This window comes from Osmerus eperlanus, chromosome 7, assembly GCF_963692335.1.
Source record: "Osmerus eperlanus chromosome 7, fOsmEpe2.1, whole genome shotgun sequence".
NCBI lineage: Eukaryota > Metazoa > Chordata > Actinopteri > Osmeriformes > Osmeridae > Osmerus > Osmerus eperlanus.
In genome coordinates, this window is record NC_085024.1 from 15,393,463 (window position 1) to 15,407,110 (window position 13,648).

Sequence of the window (13,648 nt, forward strand, 5' to 3'; positions counted from 1 at the left end):
ATGCTAAGGTCGAGTCCAGCTTAAACAAGGAGGTTGTAGGTCTGGAAATGTTTGTGTTGGAGTCTTGGTGAGACATTGGAAGTGCCTGCTGTTCTAATAAAACACAGCGTCCAGGCTTGGAGAGTCTGACTCCCTTGCCAGGCTGTAGACATTGGCTCATGAGGAAAACTAAGACAAGTCTAAAGGCTTTGTTTTGCTGGTGCTGGTTGTTCAAAGAAATACCACAGCATATCTGAAACTTGGGAAGTTAATGAAAAGTAATCAAATGTCTGGCATTGACCTATGTCTGGCATTGAACTATGACGCCAGCCAAGGTTTATGAGAAAAGATCCAGAAACCATTGGCGTTTAAGAACCTCCATTTCTCATTCCCAAACCATGTACTGTAAGAAAATGAGATGCAGTCATATTATGGGTCTGAGTGCTGCTCTCTTGGAAACCTCTTAGTTAATCAAAGTTGCTGCCCTCTATCCCCTTGACGCAATCAACCATGGTTCCCACAAACACCCTGCCAAGTCTTCTCTGCTCTAGTTTAAAGAGTTTACACTGTTAGAGGGCAGAATGACATGATGGAACCCCATTTCCAGTATGCACTGATGGAAGTGTCTGATGTTGTGAAGTGCTATAAACAGAGATCCAGCTTTGGAGTAACAGTTGAAGCAACTAGGTTACAAGAGACAGGCCGCTGTCTCTAACGTAAACAGAAAAGCAGATACCACCCCTGGGACTAGCATGAGGGACCAGATCATATGCATGTGGGGGAAATGAAGCTAAATCCAGAGTTAGAGGCATCATAATGCAAACATGATCTAGGACTTGATCAAAGCCGATCATAAATACACGCATGGACATATTTGTTTATATAAACCATTATAGGAAAATGTGTTCCAAGTGGCGGAAGAACTGAACTTGTCGATCAACTAGGCACTCACACACGGCCTAAACTCTGCTGCCACCTGAAGGTGTGTATTTGAAGTGGAGGACGTTTCCTGTCTCCAGATGCACTTTGAAAATAGAAAGCAGCATTTGTACTTCTGTTGGAAGAGAACACTAAGCTTTTACCATTTCTGAGCTGGAAGAAGGGCACAATCCAAATTGTTTGAGAGATTTATTACAGCTAGAAGCATTACAACCCTAATTACTTTTCAAAATGATCAGCTATCGCCTCTCTGTACACACATCAGTCAACATTCTGAGCAACGACAGACCAAAGGACAAAGTGTGTATGTAGGAATGTATTCATCCCTTTTTTTCAATCTTTTTCTTCGTTGAAGCAGGTTTCAACGATTTCCATTACCTTTAAAACGGGAACACGAAATTAGCAGCACATCAACGCCAAGATATGAAATCATCAAAACGTCAGCATAATTGACCTGTTTGTAGTTATGACTATTACACATTCCCATAAATAATTCATGAGTAAGTAACTACTGAGTAGCTGTACTTCCACAACACACCGCGTTTTAGACGCTGGGGACTCCAGCGGGGTTGGTAGTTTTCTGTGCGGCCTCTTTGGCCTGGTGGGCCTGCTGCTGTACCTGCTGCATGGCGACCTGCGGCTGAGAGGCCATGTGCTGCTGGGGGTTGCGGACGCCGGCGGCGTACTTGACGCCGGCGGGAAGCTGGCCCAGAGCCTGGGTGGCTGAGGAGGCACACAGGAAGTCAAACAGGAAGTCAGGATCACACCAATACAACATTAAAAGCACAACAATATTTTGCCATCGTGGAATTTAGTAGATCATTTGGTGTATACAGCGTTTCCTATTCTCGGAGGAAGCGAAGCACCAAAACGGAGGGTGAAAAGCTGCCGTCTTTTAGGCCGTGCTGTCTGGCTTCCGGAAGTCTCGCACTCACCCATGCGCTGGGAGGTCATCATGTATGGCACGTTGGTCCTGAGGTGGAAGTCTGGAACTGGAGGGGTGGAGAGAGAGAGGGGTGGATGAGACAGGCGGACACAGCTAAGGGGATCAGGTACTGACCAGCCTATGGGGGCAAAGGCTTTGCTTTGGGTGCTCCTGGCCTGGTTCAAGTTTGGTCTATGATAACTGTGTTGTAAGAGAGTTGCAAGTATTGTATCAAAGGGCTGGATATTAGGTCATCATCTTTAGCAAAACCAAGTGAAAGTGTGCAATATACATGTAGTTAAGAAATTATATGAATGCAGGTAAACTGTCGACCCCCCCACAGCCATAGTCAGTATACTAGTGGTCCTGTATGGGTGTCCCGTTCTCTGTACTCACGTTGAGGTCGGACTCCCCCGGTGGCCCAGCGAGGGCTGGGTCTGAGCTGGGCCAGCTGGTTGCCTGAAAAGTAAGGGTTCTGGAACTGAGAAGAACCAAGAAGTACCGTGACAATTCTGGTCAGAAAACCATGTCCTCCCCTTCCTTCCCAATGCTGTTCTGCTGGATGAGTGTTCCTGTTCTATCCAACCATGCTGAGATTCAATAAAAGACACTTAAATTGCAATTTCCTTTGACAGTTATGATGATGGTATGGATGCTGTCTGTAACCCATCCCTGAGGTTTCAGTTCCTCGGTAGACAGAGATGTGTGGATGGTTCTCTACCTGCAGGATATAGTAGCCCAAGGGTGGGGCAGGCTGGTAGATGTTGATGCCCGGGTTGGGTACGGTGCTGACGGGGGCCATGTACCGGTTGGTGAGCTGAGCCTGGCTGTAGAGGGGGTTGGTGGCCACGATGCATCTGTTCATCTCCGCCACAGCCTTGGTGGCCTCCGCAGACCGGGTGAGACCAGGATGTGATGTATCAGAGTCCAGAGTCACATCCACTGCATACTGCTGAATCCTCTTCAGCTTGACTCCAGGCAGCTTCTCTATCTCGTTATTGAGTGTCTCCTCCAGTTTAGACACCAGTCTCCTCACTGCCCCCACAATCAGATCACTGTGGACACTGATCTCAGACCAGTCCTTGGTGTGTGGAGGGATGCTGGGGGAAGGGAAGATTTGGAGCAGGTGGAGGTGGTCCTTAATGCGTGAAAGGTGCTTCAGCTCAATGCTTCTCCTCTTCAGCTCAGTGATCTCCTGCTCCAGATCTTTGATGAAGCCTTCAGCCTGTTTCTCTACTGATTTCTGCTTCTCCTCCATCACCTCAATGAACTCGGCATGGCTTCTCTCAATGGAGCGTACCAGAGCAGTGAAGGCCTGAATACTCTCTGATGTCTCTCTCTCTCTGTATCTCTCTTGCTGGCCTCTACTGAGAGTTTGATCTCCTTGACCTTCTCCAGTCTCTCCTGGATCATCTGCTGCATGTCTCGCTCTGTCTTCTTAATCAGAGTCTTCCTCACTTTACATGCCTCCTCTAAAGGAACAGTGTCATGGGTCTTGTGGTCCGTCTCAGTGCAGAACAGACACACACACGTCTGGTCAGTCCTACAGAACAGCTCCAGGGGTCTCTCATGCTTCTGACACATCTTGTTCTCCAGGTTCTCCACAGGGTCGATCAGCTTGTGTTTCTTCAAGGCTGCAACTCCCTGATGAGGCTCCAGGTGAGTCTCACAATAAGAGGTAAGACACACCAGACAGGACTTCAGGGCCTTGACCTTGGTACCTGTACAGATGTCACATGACACTTCAGGTTTAGTAGGATTCAGGTCTGGGCTGCAGGTAGCTTTCAGTTGCTCTGACGTCCTGAACTGAGCAGCCATCTCAGAGATGAAAGTGTTGACATGGAGATCTGGTCTCTTATCAAAAGTATGTTTACACATGGGACATTGACACAGGTCAATGTTATCCCAGTACTTGGTGATACAGTCTTTGCAGAAGTTGTGTCCGCATGAAGTAGAGACAGGATTAGTGAACACGTCCAGACAGATATAACACAGGAACTGATCTTCTGACAGGAAGGATGTGGAAGAAGCCATACCTAAACATTCATCAAAAGTGTATTTATGAATGATGATACTTCACTGGATTTTGTGTTAACAATAAATAACTAAATAACAGTACATGCACTGCTATACAGTCGTTTAACAATCATAAAAATTCAAGCACTTTGAAGAAATGCTGTACTTTCAGTGTATGGTAATCTCACGCCAAACATTTTATAACACTTGAGAGCCCTGTTATATTTATAATTTATATATTTCTTGTATGAAACAGCCTATAAAAATGGTACAATATACAAATATGACACAAAAAATACTATGCAACCGAGGCTAAATTGAATAAGTTACCTGTTGGCACTTAACCCTTGTGCTGCCTTCGGGTCACATGACCCAAAGGTTCATAACGAACCATCGTTGTGTTTACCCAATTTTACCCAATACAAAAACAAATAAAAATAATTTTCTTTTAACCTTCGCAATGTGGGGGGTCTGAGACAGCCCACCGGTTAAAAGAAAATGCTTCACTTTGTTTTTGTATGCGGTAAAGTTGTTGCAATACAACGGTGGGTCACAATGACTGATGGGTCAGAATGACCCGAAGATAACACAAGGGTTAAGTTGTGCTTGAGAATGAGTTTCGTTTTGTTTCAGTGATAATGATAAGACTCCTCCCTTTCGGGTCTTGAAGAATGTTAACCCTTTCATGACTAAATGTTTTCTAGAAAGTCAACTGAGAAGTATGGGTTTTATTACTTCATAGCTATTGAAGAGGACATTCTAGTAGGTCCTCCTTACAAAAAAATTATTCTAAATGTTCAAGAGCTCAAAAGTAAAGAATGTACTTGTAGGGAAATACTGTAACATTTTCAAAATGTCTCATATTTATCTCACCTAATGGTGTACCGATGCTCTTTCCAACATACATCCTTGATGAAATGTCTCAGTTCTTACCCATCTCCCCCCCTCTGTATATTTTATATCAATAACACAACAAACCAGTTGGAGAGACACATTCCTGACTGCCATCCCCCCTATACAGTGCAGTATGTGTCCCAGCAGCCCTTTTCCATGGTGATCAGTACTAATGTGTAGAAGACCTGTCCGGGAGTAATAGCTCATGCTGGGGAATACTGGAGAGATCCTAGCAGGAGAGGAATACGAAATGGAAGAAATGATCCTGACTTCAACACGACTACTTTCAACAACACAACTACTTCCTCTTCTTTGTACTGACGGATGAAACATGCTACAAAGATAGCGCTTGAGATAGAAAGGGAGAGGTAGAAACGGACAGAGAAATACAAATAGAGCAGGGAAGAATGTCAAAGACGGTGGTGAATGTGTGTATACCTGCATAGGGTGTGTATGCCATCTACATTATGAAGCACTATGATGACCTTAATGGTCTTTGCTTTTTTCGTGCAACTTTCCATACAACTGTAGCTTCATGAGATCTCTCCTTGCTAATTTAGTCTGTTAGCAGACACTCTTATCCAGAGATAATGACTTTGACTCGGTGGAACTCCCAAGTGAGTTTGGACTGGTGTGTAGAGATTGGCAAAAATGGTCAATGGTTTCAAAGATAGTGCCTTAGCACACTCATCAAAGTTGCTGCCCTCTATCCCCTTGACGCACTCAACCATGGTTCCCACAAACACCCTGCCAAGTCTTCTCTGCTCTAGTTTAAAGAGTTTACACTGTTAAGAGGGCAGAATGACATGATGGAACCCCATTTCCAGTATGCACTGTTGGAAGTATCTGATGTTGAAGTGCTATAAACAGAGATCCAGCTTTGGAGTAACAGTTGAAGCAACTAGGTTACAAGAGACAGGTCGCTCTCTTATGGCAGGGTCCAGATATTGCACGTGGGGGAACTGAAACTACATTTGGAGTTAGACATATCATGAAAATATTATCCAGGATTTGATCAAAGCTGGACATAAATACACACATGGGAATATTTGTTTATATAATCCAATATAGAAAAACGTGTTCCAAGTGGCGGAAGAACTGAACTTGTCGATCAACTCGGCACTCACACACGGCCTAAACTCTGCTGCCACCTGGAGGTGTGTGTTGGAGGCAGTTTCTTATCTCCAGATGCACTTCGGAAATAGAAAACAGCATTTGTACTTCTGTTGGAAGAGAACACTAAGCCTTTACCATTTCTGAGCTGGAAGAAGGCCACAATCCAAATTGTTTGAGAGATTTATTACAGCCAGCAGCATTACAACCCTAATTACTTTTCAAAATGCTCAGCTATCGCCTCTCTGTACACACATATCAGTTGACATTCTGAGCAACGACAGAGCAAAGGACAAAGTATGTAAGTAGGAATGTATTCATCCCATTTTTCAAACCTTCAATTTTCAAATTTTTCTATTTTTTAAAGAAACTTTTGTATTCTTATCATCAAGGTCTAGCTTGACTTTTTACTAGACCTGGCAAAGTCAATCATACGTTCTTTTTTTAAAGATATAAATTTATTCATTTTGCAATGTTTTCGGTGTTTTCAGTTTTTCGATGTTTAAACTTTTTTTTTTTTTCAAACTTTTTCTTCGGTGAAGCAGGTTTCAATGATTTCCATTACCTGAAACAGGAACACGAATTAGCAGCACATCAACGCCAAGATATGAAATCATCAAAACATCAGCATAATTGACCTGTTTGTAGTTATTAGTATTACACATTCCCATACATAATTCATGAGTAAGTAACTACTGAGTAGCTGTACTTCCTCAACACACCTCGTCTTAGACGCTGGGGACTCCAGCGGGATTGGTAGTTTTCTGTGCGGCCTCTTTGGCCTGGTGGGCCTGCAGCACAGCAACAGCCTCGTCGACCTGAGGGGCGGAGCAACAAGGATGTGTTACACACCAGCAGAACCACAGTCACCAGGCAGAGAAGGGGGACCATGGTGAGGTGGTGACTGACCTTGGAGCGCAGTGACTCGGGGGACTCCAGCATGTGGAGTAGCTCAGAGTTGTCAATCTCCAGCAGCATACCAGTGATCTTCCCAGCCAGGCTAGGGTGCATGTTCTGGATCAGGGGGAACAGACGCTCACCTAGGAGGGGGACAGGGGGGTGCTGCGCTTAGAACCAGACACTGAGAACCACTATGTTCTAGAATGAGAATCTGTAGGACACACCAGCAGAGAAGGAGAGGGTGCAGTGTTTCCAAACCAAGTGTGGAGAGCAAGAACTAAAGAGAAGCTTGTCATTCACCCAAACTGTAAGGGATTCTAACTAGAGGTCAAGGTGACTGAGACAGATAGGAGGAGAGGGAACAGTGCCCAGTCCACCAGCTGTAGATAGGACCTTGTACAGTCTGAGGCATGGAAAGGGGGGTGTGCTAGTGGGAGGCCAGTCTCACCCAGCATCTGCTTCTGTTCCTGAGGAGGGGCAGCAGCCAACATGGAGGCAGTCAGGGGCTCCTGGCCTTGGACATGGACAGCCGGCTGCATGGGGGAAACGGACATCAGTCACCTTACAAGCAACACATGACTACCCAGAGGCCACGCCCCCTGAAAAGGTTCTACTGTTTAACAAGTCTTGCAATGTCAGATTCTCGATCAGATGCCTTAAAGGGACAGTCCAGAGTTGACGTTCTGTGTGTGCGTGCGTGCGGGGAGAGGGGTGGGTACCTGCTGCATGGCGACCTGCGGCTGAGAGGCCATGTGCTGCTGGGGGTTGCGGACGCCGGCGGCGTACTTGTACTGGGGCATGGCACGCACGGGGGCCGGGGCCGCAGACGCACCGGCGGGACGCTGGCCCAGAGCCTGGGTGGCTGAGGAGGCGCACAGGAAGTCAAACAGGAAGTCAGGATCACACCCGTACAACATTAAAAGGGCAACAATATTTTGCCCATCGTGGAATTTAGTAGACCATTACGGAAATCGACTTGGATCCTGCGTTTCCTATTCTCGGAGGAAGCGAAGCACCAAAACGGAGGGTGAAAATCTGCCGTCTTTTAGGCCGTGCTGTCTGGCTTCCGGAAGTCTCGCACTCACCCATGCGCTGGGAGGTCATCATGCGTGGCACCTGGGAGGTGGTGGGCCGCATGGCGTTGAAGGTCTGCGGGCGTGGCGCAGACGGACGCATAGCGTTGGGCATGTTCTGGAAGTCTGGAGCCGGAGGGGGGTGGGGGGGGGGAGAGAGAGGGGGGTGGATGAGACAGGCGGACACAGCTAAGGGGATCAGGTACTGACCAGCCTATGGGGTCAAAGGCTTTTCTGGAAACACCTTTCGGTGCTCCTGGCCTGGTTCAAGTTTGGTCTATGATAACTGTGTTGGAAGTATTGTATCAAAAGGCTGGATATCATGTCATCATACTGCAAAACCAAGTGAAAATGTGCAACATACATGTAGGTAAGGAATGCTATGAATCAATTCTGCAGGTAAACTCAACACGACCCCCCTACCCCACAGCCATAGTCAGTATATTAGTGGTCCTGTATGGGTGTGTGAGTGTCCCGTTCTCTGTACTCACGTTGAGGTCGGACTCCCTGGGTGGCCCAGCGAGGGCTGGGTCTGAGCTGGGCCAGCTGGTTGGCTGAGTAGTAAGCAGCACGGTTCTGGGCCTGTGAAGAACCAAGAGGTATCGTTACCATTCTGGTCCAGAAGGTTCTTTTAACATGCCTTTCCTTCCCAATGCTGTTATGCTGGATCTGTGCTTTGACATTTAGTCAAGGCGTGGACACTGCGTCTGTCATCCAGCCCTGAGGGTTCAGTTCCTCAGTAGACAGATGTGTGGATGGTCCTCTACCTGCGGGATGGCAGCCATGAAGTAGCCTGAGGGCGGGGCGGGCTGGTAGGGGTTGATGACCGGGTTGGGTACGGCTCGGACGGTGGCCATCCTCTGCATGTACTGGTTGGTGAGGTGAGCCTGGCGCTCCTCCTTGCGCTGGGCCAGCGCCACGTACAGGGGCTTGGTGGCCACGATGCGGCCGTTCATCTCCGTCACCGCCTTGGTGGCCTCTTCGGGGGACGAGAAACAGACAAAGCCGAAGCCCTTGCTGCGGCCGCCCTCCATCATGACCTAGAGACACGAGAGAGACGCCATCTTGAATCCGTCCACTTCCAATTTGGAACACTTTCTATACAAAACCTTTGGTAAAAACAAAAACAAAAAAAACATCAACTAACAAAACAACTAACAATTCCCAGGTGTGGACTGGTATCCAGGAAGGGCTACCTTAGCGCTGGTGATGGTGCCGAAGGGAGTGAACTCCTTGCGGAGTCGCTCGTCGTCCAGCCCGTCGTCGAGGTTCTTCACGTACAGGTTGACGCCCTGGTAGCGGGTCATTCGGTCCTGTTTCATCTGCTCAAACTTGCGCTTCAGCTCGTTCTGCCGCTCGCCCTTCTTCTGGGCGCGGCCCACGTACACCTGGCGCCCGTTAAGCTCCTTGCCGTTCATGTCGTCCACGGCCTGGGGCGAGGAGAGACGCCACAGGGCTTCTAAACGACACGCCGCTCAAGACATTCAGACAGCCCCCGCGCTCGCGAGGAGCCGGCGGAGCGACGGAGGAACGCTCACTGACCTTCTGGGCGTCCTCATGCCTCTCGAAGCTGACGAAGCCGAAGCCCTTGGACTTCCCGCCGTCGTCCGTCATCACGCGGATGCTCAGGGCGGGTCCTGCACCGACACAACATCAGACCTGTCATATGGTGTAACCCCCCCCCCCCCTCAATGCCAAAACACGACCCTATCGTACAGCGCAGTGACGCCGGATAAACAATCACCGTATTTGTTGAACATCTCTCTCAGTTTCTCGTCGTCCATGTCGTCTCCAAAGTTCTTGATGTAGACGTTGGTGAACTCCCGGGCACGGGCACCGAGTTCAGCCTCGCGTTCCTTGCGAGACTTGAATCGGCCCACAAACCTATAGCGTTGGTGGTTACAAAGCAGCGTTAGTAAAAACAGCATGCGCTTAGATCAGCTGACCCCATCCAGGTTTGGAGGGCAACAGCAAAAGGTCACTCAGGGTGTTTCCGCCATAGGATAGTTAATGATACAGATCATGACGATACATATTAAAACTGTTTCGTTTGCCTGGTAACTGGTTTTCTATATTACAACCACAAAGTTAGTTGATATTATTCCCACACTATTAGTAGGGTGATGCTGTTAAACACTTAAACACCACGCATCAACATGGGCCCACAACGGCCAAATGGTTAAACCTGTTTAAACTGGCGAGTATGGGAAAAAAGAGAACAAATAACATCCCACTTACACTTTTCTGTCATTGAGCAACATGCCGTTCATTTTCTCAATGGCCCTCTCTGCAGCCTCCTGAGTCTCAAAGTGCACAAAGCCGTAGCCCTTTGAGCCATTCTCATCACAAACCACCTTGGGGAGAGGACATGTGTTGAGTGTTAAAGCAAAAACCATGCAAGTCAAGGTGGCTGTCCAGATTTACCACCCGGTGATTTATTGGATATGCATCGTTGTTGTAACATGCTTAAGAACTATTAGGCACACAATCACTCGCAAAATGCACTCAAGTACACGCAGAGAAACACGTTAAACCAGAGCAGTGTTTTTCCTACCTTGCAGGATAAGATGTTCCCGAAAGCAGAGAATGTGTCGTAGAGGGCTTTGTTATCGATGGACTTGTCCAGGTTCTTGATGAAAATGTTTCCCACTCCGCTTTTCCGTAGGGAGGGGTCCCTTTGAGACCACATTATACGGAGCGGTCTTCCCTTGATGACGTCAAAATTCATGGTGTCCAGGGCACGCTCGGCTGAAAAAGAGAGGCGACACCATCAGCCACACCCCCAGGTGGTAATTCTCTGGCGGTCTCGGTTAGGAAAATAGTGGCAATTGCAATGACATTATGCCAATCAATGAGAGACCGTACTCTACTACAGCAGAATAAAGAAAATGCTTAATGCATCTTTGCAGCTAATGCTTAATCTTTCAGCTGGTCGTTACAATAAAATACGCTATTGGTCAATAGGGGGTGGGTCTTCGAGCCCGCAAAATGGCTAGAAATCGTGAAACCACGATTCATCAGATCAAACATTCAATGGTCTGACCCGTTTTTGTACAACTCATATTCTATTGCACGTTTAAGAAGGGTGGCAAGCACTATCGCCACATTAAATAGCTTGCTTGACATCCTTTGAATTAATTAACCGGTGAAGACAACCAAGGTTTGCTGAAGGAAAATGGCTTACCGTCAGCTGGCTGTTGGAAATTAACGTAAGCATATCCAAGAGACCGGCGAGTGATCATGTCTCTGCATACTCGGATTGATAGAATCGGCCCGGCTGGGCTGAATTTCTCGTACAGCATGGCTTCAGTAACATCTTGGTGTAGGTCGCCCACGTACAGAGAGGCCATGGGGTAACTAGGCGCGCTAGGATTCATGCCTGATGAGGACGGACCGTGCACTAGAGCGGCACCGCACGAGGGTAGCAAATATCCAACTAGGAGAAAATAAGATCGCTATCTAGCTGTCTGACAACCAAAGCCCCGGGTCTCTGCAAACCGAGACAGATGATTCCGGTGAAAACTTCAATGTCCTTTGTTCCGTTTTCTTGAAGGTTTCGGTACTGCGCGCAAGACGAGGACAGAAACGTGGGCCAGACTAGTTCTGGGTAGCTAACGATTCGGACAATATGGCCTTGCTACGCTAATGCAGATATTACACCGCCTGTATTCTTTCACAACGTTGTGGCAAGCTACCGTTACAACAAATAATTATATATCGACAAATACAATAAAAAGTGCAAATTTTAACAGCACAAGCTGGCAACAATATTCGTTGGCTAAGCACCCCACGCTTTCAAAAATGTCGGCAAAATAGCTAAAGCTAACTTGATTAGCACTATCGTCGTCTTCCTTTGCGTCTTGTTCACGTTGGCTTGAAAATCAAATCCTGCTTCACCGATTACTTTTTCTTACAAAAATAATGTTTATGTCAATAGTCTAGCCTTTGATGTTTCTCATAATAATAATAAAATGTGTGCCGAGACTAGCTCCGGTGCACACTCTACGCAGACGAATAACAGGAATGAAATGTCATGTGGATGGAATGCCGAGTCTACACCGCGACGCTGGGCGACGACTATGACGTCACGTTTGGTTTAGTTGTAGACATGTGCTGCTTTGGAAAACCAAAAAGCCAATATCTGTATTGAACATTATGATCAAATCTTAAATTCTCCTGTTTTGAATGTAATTATGATATCTGTATAACACATTACTATGCTATGCTGTTTGGTTATATATTTTTTGTTATTATTAAAAGAAGGAAAACAAGTGCTTCTTTGGATAAATACGATTAGTCTTTATGAGTACATTACATTCACCCTATAGCTGGGCGCCTACCATTCCTTGTGTGTAAACCCAACATAATTCTCTGGAGTTCATAGAGGCACACAATTAAATGCCTCCAATGCATTTTCACAAATACAATATATTAATCCGTGTATAGGCTACTATCCGGAAAATGTTTCCCTTGAGATTACTTTCAATGCAATCTCGTCTCGGAAAAACGAAGTGATTCTGTAGTAGGTTTTTAAAATGAATGATTGATAAATGAAATTAATCATCCCACTTCCACACTGGACCAAATACTTTCGTGTTAAAAAGAACGTCTCGGTATCAACAGCAGGGGGGGCAGTTGAGTAAAAGCATATATACAACTACACCATGTCAGATGTCATCATATAAAATATATCACATTCTTCACCTAAAACGTGTATTATACCGTCATGCATATACAATATAAGAAAAAGCATTGTGTAAATGTCAGAGTTAACCAGTACCACTGTTCACGCATCTACCACTGTATGATAAGAAAAGCACAAGACATCAAGGTACAATGGCTTCTCTTATAGCCCGGCACCCAGCAAACCTTGATAGGTGTGAAACGATGTTAATAGGGCCCCATGCATATCAGTACTACCAGGGAGACCTCTATTGAGGTCACGAGGCCACCTCAAGCTAAGGATAGTACTCTCTTGGCCCCTGATTTCTTTTTGTCTTGTATTAGCCAGCATAATCTGTACTCTTGCTTACATTTCTGTCAAGTTAGTTCTGTGTGTCTTCTATGATCATCTGCACCATGGACTAACTCAGTAAATGGCCAATATCTAAAAAATCAAGAAATGTATTTTAAATCTGTTTCTGCAAGTTAGACGTTTCCTACACATGATATTTAAATAGGTCTTATTTACTCTTCATTTCTAAGAGAAAGATGGGAGGCTCAGATCCCTTCTACATCCTGGATTCGACAGGCAGGCAGACACCTGATACTGCGTGGGTCTGTTGGGCCATGGTGAAACACAAAGCAACCTTCCCTCCTTCATCCCCAGAGGAAATCCTTGATCTGATCATGCTGGTATGAGCTGTATCGAGAAGTGCATACACCTATCCATTGAAGGAAGAGTGAGGGCTTTGTGTATGATGAGATACTAGTTTCTCCCTCTTCACTGCTCCAGGGGCAGGGCACACCTCACATAGTTTGAAGGGAAGATGTTGAATTGGGGGTTTCAGGCTTTAATATGAAGAGGCACCATACACACTTTTCATGACAAAGGCATCACCTGACCACTGGGAGTGTGGCTCGGCCTGTGGGGGGTCGAGGTGTAAATGAACGGAACCGTTAACTGCTCAGGGCAGCGGCCAGGAGAGTTGATGGGCTTCTTTCTGCCTCCACCCCTCTTGATTCAAGTCTCATCCAGACAGTGATTCAGATTCATTTAAACGTAAACTCTCTTTGCTGTGCCTCATCATGTCCTGAGCGGTCATGGCACTCATGCTGTGATTTACAGTAACAACTCCCTCTAAAAACA

The 13,648-nt window shown here is 46.5% G+C and overlaps 2 protein-coding genes across 3 annotated transcripts; both read right to left on the reverse strand.

Annotated features, from left to right (window-relative positions):
• Positions 1-1,456: 1,456 nt before the first annotated feature.
• LOC134023238 (polyadenylate-binding protein 1A) lies at positions 1,457-11,901 on the reverse strand. Of its 2 annotated transcripts, XM_062465193.1 has the most exons (14): positions 11,024-11,899; positions 10,394-10,587; positions 10,078-10,193; positions 9,584-9,723; positions 9,382-9,476; positions 9,036-9,269; positions 8,607-8,879; positions 8,331-8,421; positions 7,852-7,965; positions 7,486-7,628; positions 7,215-7,299; positions 6,776-6,906; positions 6,589-6,684; positions 6,306-6,431 (listed from the first exon to the last, which is right to left on the reverse strand). In XM_062465193.1, the coding sequence occupies exons 1-13, from the start codon at positions 11,214-11,216 to the stop codon at positions 6,595-6,597; spliced, it is 1,899 nt and encodes a 632-aa protein (XP_062321177.1). In that variant the 5' UTR covers positions 11,217-11,899; the 3' UTR covers positions 6,306-6,431; positions 6,589-6,594. The 2 variants fall into 2 exon arrangements, with proteins under 2 accessions (XP_062321178.1, XP_062321177.1); XM_062465194.1 differs by lacking the exons at positions 6,306-6,431; positions 6,589-6,684 and adding an exon at positions 1,457-1,531 and having other exon boundaries at positions 6,755-6,906; positions 11,024-11,901.
• Positions 2,193-4,203, reverse strand: LOC134023765 (uncharacterized). Its single transcript, XM_062466129.1, has 3 exons — positions 4,190-4,203; positions 2,565-3,879; positions 2,193-2,324 (listed from the first exon to the last, which is right to left on the reverse strand). Exons 2-3 carry the CDS (start codon positions 3,099-3,101, stop codon positions 2,193-2,195), a joined length of 669 nt encoding a protein of 222 aa, XP_062322113.1. The 5' UTR covers positions 3,102-3,879; positions 4,190-4,203.
• Positions 11,902-13,648: the final 1,747 nt, after the last annotated feature.